The following is an 8,620-nucleotide window of genomic DNA, read 5'->3' as shown; positions in this document are numbered from 1 at the left end:
TCCTCTGTAAATCTTTCTCCAGAGGGCCACCGAGAATCCAAGTTGAACTTGTCCACTCCCGGGAAATGAGCGTCGTTGCCTTCCCAGCCGCTCGCGTTGCTTATCCACCTCCGCCTTCTTCCTCCACCTCCTTGGCGGCGTTCGGCCGCCCCCTCCGCCTGTACGTTGGCCCCTCGACTGCATCCCGAGCGGCAGGGCGCCGGGGGGGTGTCTCCGGCCACGTTCAGGCGGTGGTGAAGCGGAGCCCTAAGCGCCTCAAGTACTCCGCTCCTCGCCTCAACAAGGTAATTCTCGTACGGTTTCACTTTTCCTTTCGCTCGTTTTCTTCTTTTGCGGATGAAGAGTTTAATTGTCGGACTGTTTCTGATTGCTTCTTGGACTGTCAGTAACTATGGTGTTTCTTTGATTCTTCGGAAGGGGAGGTTTTGGGTCTCTTGATTTCTTAAAAATTCTGATGAATGATTTTTGTGTCCGGGTAGCTAGTTACTTGTAGTTGACTGCGTTGATTGAGTTCACTTTCCATTATGTCATATGTTACGCGAGTGGTTAATGACCATCTATGCTGCATCGGCACTGACACAATAAGCTGCCAAAATGCGAAGTTAAATATAGGTCGTTCAAGACCCTAAAAATCTAATCAGGACTAATGGGTCTGATTCAATTCCAAGTCGATAAATACATATATTTATGTGGAAATAAATACAAAAACATATTATCTATCCAAAGAAGCATGTGTGTGTGTGTGTATATATAGTGTATTTCTTTAGGACATTCAAGTTTATGTGGTCAAATCAAACTGTGGCTTTAATGACTGAGCAAATGTTCTGTTCTTAGTTTCTAAAAAATGGTAAGTTTTATAAGCCCTTTCTTCCAGATTGTATCTTTGTTTTCCATTTTCCTCTTGAGTTTTTAACTTGTCCTACCTTGAACTTTTTGGACGATTCTTCTGAGAGGATAGCAAGCATTTGACTAACTTTTTCTTGTAGGAGGAAGGGCTATTCTATATTGAAGTTGATCCCTTTGGTGGAAATACTTGGATGTTAGAGCGAGTCGTACAACTTTTAAAGGATGGAGCTGTTGGTATAATTCCCACAGATACTGTGTACGTCCATCCCATATGTGATGTCTTTTCTGGGTGCTCATAACATGCATGAATTTTGAGTAAATAAGTTTATTATGCTTGATATTGGTAACACGTGCTGGAGTTGGCAAGTTAGGATAGCTTGCATGGACATATGAAAGATGTATGTTCTCTTTGCGCCTTGAATTCCATAGATAATCATGTGTTATGTAGGCAAACACATTCAGCTTCTAACATGGCACATGTATCCGATACTGTATGATAGATTATAGACATACACATTCCTTATGCTCATGTGCATATGCCATTTATGCTAATAAGGTAACTTACTCACCATTTGAAACTGCAAGCATGTTAGTTATGTGATGGTTTCTTTCCCTTGGTGGTTGACCATAGGACTTATTGTGCAAACCAATATTTCACAGACTGCATTATCTTTGAAATCCTGAAATTTCCATGTTCTCTATTTGATTTACTTGGGCCATATCATCTACATATGCTTATGGTATTATTCCTGTTCCGCATTTATTCCTGTTCTACACTTTCTAGGCAAACTGAATATATTTACTTGGAGATGAACTTGTGGGCCGTTAGGCATCTTCTTAGACCATTGAACTTCATCCATGTTTACTGTTATATTCTGAAAGACTCTAGCTTTCATGTTGGTTTTCCTAAATGAGTGTGGTATAGAGTATCTGTTAGGGTGTCATAAATTTTCACTGTTGATCTTCCTTCTTTTTGTCTTTTATTACTGATTTTGCTGCATAATTTTTGCTAATCTGTGCAGATATGCTATTGTTTGTGACCTTAAAAATTATTCTGCTGTGGAACGTCTACGAAGGTACTCCACTTCATCCTTTTTTGTTCATCTAAGATATGGATCTTAATCATGCTTTGTAAGTTCATATCGAGGGGCCATGCCAAAACGCTGGTGTCTCCTGTGAGAGATGGTGTAATGTGGAACATCATTTGAGATGTTAGTTGACTTGTCCTGTAGACTTCGATCACATCTGATGTGCTCAAAGGTTCATCATTTGTTATTCTATTAAAGTGCAAACACAAGTAAATTGCAGAGCTCCGGGAACAAACTTCTTTCGTAAAGATGCTGATGTTTAGAGTGAAGTATTCGTTCTATGACACATCACTTACAGCAGTATCTTGTGGCATGCAATTCTTTGATTCATTTAGAACTGAAGGAATGCACAGGGAATGGCTTAAGTCAAAAGCATGCTTAGCATGCTGTTCTCCTTCAACTCCTGCAAAGAAATATGCTTCATTGACAACTGAGAAATGTAGACAAGCGTTTGAAGCTTAACCATATGATAAACATTTTAAAATATCCATCTTATAAGAAAAATTTGTCCAACCTTGGCCATTTTTTGTGGATTCCTGTCTTTGTTATTTCAAAATTAGGTTGATCAAGATGCAACAATTTTCAAGTTTAGGCTGGCAAGTTCAACCTTCTTTCATTTCAACTTCTGATACACCTGCCCTGTGTTCTTAAGTTTTGTGAAAATTTTGAATTTCTTCTTCCCAACCTTTTTCCTAGTGTGTGTTATCTCTATGTCATAATTGTATGTGATGGGTGTGGTTGTTAGGCTTTTGATTATACCTTTTTCTTGTTGATGGTTTATTTATTTTTCTACAGGATCAAAGATATAGAAGCTTCAAAGGCAAGAATTCTCTAGCTCTTTCTGCTTATATATCAGTGGGTTGTCTTTTCTTGCATACATGGCTAATTACTCATGCCGGTCATGCAGCCTCTCAGTATATTATGCCATACATTCCACGACATTGATACTTACACCTTGGGATTTCCTCGTGGGAATAATCATGGTCAAACTAGCATATTTCGAGCTGTTAAGCATTGCCTGCCTGGGCCTGTAAGCATGATGAATATGTCTTGTGTACATTTCACCCTTGGTTCTTGGAAAGCTTGAGATATGAGGTTTAATTATTGTCTTCATGCAGTACACTTTCATCCTTCCGGCAAGCAAAGAATTACCAAAGCAATGTACATTTTATGGAACTGTAGCAAAGTGTGTATTAAGGAAGACCGTTGGTGTTAGAATGCCTGATGATCCTATATGTCAAGCAATTCTGGAAAAACTAGATCAGCCTCTGATTTGCACAAGGTTCTACTATAATTTTTTTTTTTCTTTTTGGCATGCAAATGTGTTCTTCCCTTGTCATTTCTTTGCTTTTTTATTGATATGCAATTAGTCTTATTTGGTCAGTGTGAAGTCACCAACAGAAGATGGATGGATGGTAGATCCTGCTGTAATGGCTGACATGTATGGAGAGAAGGTATTTTCTTAACTAGAACTATCAACTATGTTTCATTCTATATGGTATTCATTATGGTGAATTGCATCTTTTACTCGTAGCAATACACTGCAGAGGACTGTTGATTGCTGCTAATAGAAGGGTAGTCTGGAATGTCTGGGATATGCATGATGACATGTCATAACTAGCTGAAATTTGAAACTATGAATTGATTAGTTCTATATTGCAGGAATAGGTAAATTGAAGTCTTTTTTTTTTTTCAGGGGCTTGATTTTATTGTTGATGGAGGGATCAGGGTTGCTGATCCTTCTACTATAGTGGACATGACTGGTAGTTTGCCAACTGTTATCCGGCAAGGAAAGGTGAGACCTTCTGCAATTAAATGCTGAGAAGTGAGATCCTATTTGCCATATTGACTGCATATCTAAGCTGTTTCAGTTTTTTGTGTGTATCGTAACAAATGAATTTATCTTCTGTACTCACATCTCATGTTTGAATTCAAGTGAACATATTGGCTTTACCTTGACATAGCAGTCTGACATGGCCGAGGTTATGTTGATTGATCACCTGCAGAGCTTACATTAGAACTCATCTGATATTGAATACTTGACGTTGTCAGTTGGCTGCCCCATGTGGGATGAATTCTATGTTTACAGAACCAAATGCTCTAGCGACTTCATTCAGCATGCAGGATGTTTATCATTTTCTTAATTATAGTGTTCTTTCCATGTAGGGACCTTCACTTGATTGGATGGTATCGCCAAGTGATGAAGAGTGACATTTCACATTGTTGAATCAGAAGCAGGAGCACGTCGGTGCCCATAGTATGCTTCAAGGACTCAGCAAAAACTTGGTTCATATGTTTCATGTAAATACGTGTAAATGTTAAGATGCATAGATCATTCTTGTAATTAACATCTCTATATATTTTTATTCAAAAAGTTGCTTTGTTAGTCTCTCCACCCATTAAGAATTCCTCGTAGATAGCTAAATGGCTGTGCTGAAAGCCGTCCAGTCATGAGGTTTGGACTCCATTACACACACATTCTTTTACCCCAAGGATGAAGTGTGGGGGAGACTGTCTTGACAGTTAAAAATGAGAAAGTTGGAACTTCTTTGTATCGTTATATTTTTCACATATTGATACCTGGCCATCCCTCAAATGGAAAAAAGTTTCAATAAGCATGGCTTAGAACAAGCAAATTCAATTTTGAAGACCTGTGATCTTCCCCTTTTTTGTAGCTGATTTTTGTACGTAAATACCAATTTTGATAAATGCTGGTAGGGTTCGCCTAACACCAGGTGATTGCTACATGTAAATACTTGAAAAAAAAGTTTCTGCATTCACAAGCAAAGCGAAGGACTCTGGTCACCTTTGAATTACTTTTCTAAGTAGAAATCAAGGAGTGACCTGATCTGCTGTCTGGGGATACCGCGTGCCCGATGGTTGTTGGCAAAATGTCGACTCTCTCTCTCTCTCTCTGTGTGTGCATTTTGTTGGATGATATAGATCTCAAGTTGGATAGAAATCTTGAGCTTACTAAGAACATGAATTCTGAGAATTAGACGCCCATATCTAAGAAGTTTGATGGGCGGAAGGATACAAGGCAATTCTAACAAGAGGAGAGAAGTGCGTATGCGTTGGGGCCAACATCCGTAATTCAAGCTTCAATTTCATTATGTTATCAATAAATGTTATCGATATGTTATTCACATATCCAAGGCAAACTCCTCAATGTGAAAGAGAAGGTGGTATTTGTAATGTTGATTTCGAGGAGCAAACAACGATGAGAAAAGACAAGGTGCGCCATCAAGAAGAGTGCATAAATGAGTTCCTTTTTCCAAAACAGTGGCTTCAATTCCATCATCTGGTTTGTTTCGAATATAAGGCTACTAAATATGAAGGCAATAACATGCTAGATCCCATCGGAACCGTCTCAAGTCATCCTGATAAAAAACCACAGTTGCATTGAGGCTTAGTTGCAGTCTTGGCAGCACGCATACACCACGAGGCTAGGTGGATTCAATCAGGTAAGAATTAATTTCATTTCCTAAGGGCAACTTTTGACATGTCAGCGTAAATGCCCTTTTGATTGGATGACTTACAATAGTTTTTATGTTTCTTGTCCTCCTATTCTAAGAGCACCTTTGAGCAGTTTTTGTGCAATGCAATATATTTATATACACTAGCAGTGAGGGTTCTACATGTATAAACTGATGAAGGTTTTCACCCTAGATGGATAAGTTTGTGTAAGATATGTTTATCTCGCATGATGACAAGTACCCATGTGAGCCTGACACTACTAAGAACAACCTTTCGCATCAAAGGTTGGGAACATCCCAAATCAACCGTAGGCGAAACCCTTATTAGTGTTATATATAAAGCCCAGCGTAACAAAACAATGCTGTTGGAGTTTATGGATATGAATTTTGGGTTTTCAAAATTGAGTTGTTCTATTTGAATGTGTATATGAGATTTTGTCTGAATAAAAAGAATCGGTGAACTAAATATTTTAAAATTTATAAGGTCTTATATACAAAAAGAAATTAGCAATCCTCATCTAAGAGTTAGTTTGAGTTTTGAGTTATAAGAGTCACTATGATACGGTTGAAGCAAAAAATAACTCCTCAATTGAACTGCTAAATCTTGCAACTCCATTGGGTACAACCACATGCGAACCCACAGGCTCTTATGTATACGCTTTACTAGCATCCAACTACTATACTTTCAGCGTCAAAATCTTTATATGTGGGCCCTTCAAACTAGTCCCTCTCTGCAAGTTATCCTTTTTTTAGAGAGAGAGAGAGAGAGGGAACATGACTGACGTGCAAATTTGGTGCATACAGGACCAAAATATCCACTCTAAGCACTTGCACTAAGAAACTAGGGTTGATCATGAGTGATCAATAATGATTCAAACTACTTTCATAAATTAATTATTCAATTATGCTTAAATTATTTAATTTGGTTAAGGTTAACAGCTGCTTTGCTGGTGAAAGTGACAACCATTGACCTAAAAAGAATGGATCAGATCAGATCAGATCGGTGCATGGTACAAAATGCATCAAAATTCTTAAACAGTGTTGACTTCAGTTCAAAGGGTTGTAGTCACAAAGGGTATAGCATAGCTGGTCTACTGACTAACATGTAGATAACATGTAGATAGCTAGTGCGTTGTCAGTTTAATTTCCACGAGTACACTACTCCTTTGGACTGCAAACATTGGGACTGCCGTCACCCAGGGGTCCCGAAGTAGGCCCTAAACCCTAGACACAGGGTGTAGGGTGAGGCTTCGGCTACTGTCGATTAGGCACACTAAATGGAGCTCTTGTTGACAATCAATTGACAAAGCTCTTTAAACAAAAAATATGAACATTTCACATTGTAGTGTCAAAATTTTTAACTATTTTTCTGAAAAGGCCTCAAGAGGGGTAGTGCACCTGGTGGGGCTGTTAGCTCGTTAGCGTCTTCTGTTCTATTCCTGGCGATATTCCTTTGTGCCTTGTAGACATAGAGTGTGGCCTCAAGTTGAAGGTGCACTACCTCAGACACTGATGTAATCCTGGAACCATGAAGCATGGGAAAATGGAAGGACATTTTGCCTCCAAAAGAAATAAAACTGTTCTTTTGGAAGGAAAACATCTCATGTTTTTGAACTGGTAATCTAAGAAAAGTTTCAATATTTTTAGTATTTTCTTCAAAATGAGCTCTCCAAAGGAAGCATTTTGTCCTTAGGCAAGGGTTTTTTCTGTTTTTATATAAGGGCATTTTTGTCATTTCAGGCTTCAAACACCCACTCCCCATGGGCCCAATTGGCTGATGTGACCTCTCCTTAGTGGGACCTAATATGCAGGGACCAACAAACACTTAACCGGGTTATGTAGTTTTGTGTGTCAATATGGTTAACGACGAAAATGTTTTTCGTTAATAAGAAAATTTGTAAAAACAGGTAAAAGACCAAAAAAGACATTTTTTAAATAATTTCTAAAATTTCCCAACTCCTTGCCCTTTTCTTTCACGTATATGTGTTGCGTGCACCCGTTACGGCGAATGCAAGTCCCCCTCACGTAAGAGGGAGTCCCTGGTATGAGGTTAAGTTTAGTTGCGAAAAATGTTAAAAAATTTGATATGGGGTCAACTGTACGTGCATGCACCGCCCACGGCGTGAATTGAGAATTAGCAGCGGATAAGCACTGCCAGAACTCACACGTCGTTGAACAAACTCCTGGTCGAACACTTACAAATCAAATTAAGACCACTAAATCAGAGAATTTAAAGACGCCAGCTCAAAGATTGATTAGTTTTATCAATCCAAACAATGTTAGATAATGGCCAAGTAACGAGTTTGCAGCTTAGATCAATTAGTTGAAGATTTACTTTTTTTTTTTAAAGGTATAGATTTGCTCGAAGCTTAGGCTGATTTTTCTCCAACACACACGACCTAATACGTGAAACTAAATTTAATTATCCCCAAAGGCAAGGAGCGAACTTGGTAATTATCAACTCCCAAAGTCATGAAATAGGTTTTGAAGTTCCAAACTTTCTCACCATACTTAAATTCAATGGGTAGAACTTATGCAATTCATTGTGAGTTTAACCAAATAATTGAAATTGGTGTAGCTTGGTCGGTTCCAAAACCAACCAATTGATGCATCATGTACAATCCAGTTTCAGTACGCATTCATCCAACAACTTGGCTCAGCATACATGCACTTACGTAGCCGAATCAGACAAGCCATACCGCTTACCGAGTTTCATAGTAAAAGAACAACTTGTATTGTATATTTTCGTTTTTTTGCTTTTGTTTTTGCGGTTTGCTTTTGTATATAGGGGACTTCTGGTCCCCCAATTTTGTTATATATTTCTCATTTTATCGGCTCTCTCTCTCTCTCTCTCTCTCTCTTTATATATATATATATATATATATATATATATATATATATATATATATATATATATATATATATATATATATATATATATATATATATATATATATATATATATATATATATATACTTGATGGAAATTACTAATGTCATTGATTTTAAGAAGGTGAGATGGTAGGATTAAGTTATAAAAGATAGAAACTTAGTTTATTTTCAAGTAAAACATCTATTGAGGAAGGTAAATGGTCTCAACTAAGGAAACTCATTTGATTCCTCTTTTAAAAGGTTTTTCAATCTTTTGAAAATGCCTTTATTTTTTAAAACTTAATTAATATGACATGATATTTTTTTTAAAATCAACAG

At 37.7% G+C, this 8,620-nt stretch overlaps 1 protein-coding gene across 1 annotated transcript; it reads left to right on the top strand.

Annotated features, from left to right (window-relative positions):
• Positions 1-4,329, top strand: LOC116257088 (uncharacterized). Its single transcript, XM_031633704.2, has 9 exons — positions 1-284; positions 987-1,102; positions 1,869-1,922; positions 2,730-2,754; positions 2,842-2,964; positions 3,053-3,216; positions 3,319-3,388; positions 3,631-3,729; positions 4,101-4,329. The coding sequence occupies exons 1-9, from the start codon at positions 66-68 to the stop codon at positions 4,143-4,145; spliced, it is 915 nt and encodes a 304-aa protein (XP_031489564.1). The 5' UTR covers positions 1-65; the 3' UTR covers positions 4,146-4,329.
• The last annotated feature ends 4,291 nt before the right edge of the window (positions 4,330-8,620 follow it).

Source organism: Nymphaea colorata, chromosome 7 (assembly GCF_008831285.2).
Source record: "Nymphaea colorata isolate Beijing-Zhang1983 chromosome 7, ASM883128v2, whole genome shotgun sequence".
In the NCBI taxonomy this organism is placed as follows: Eukaryota; Viridiplantae; Streptophyta; class Magnoliopsida; order Nymphaeales; family Nymphaeaceae; genus Nymphaea; species Nymphaea colorata.
This window is presented reverse-complemented; position numbering and strand designations above follow the sequence as displayed.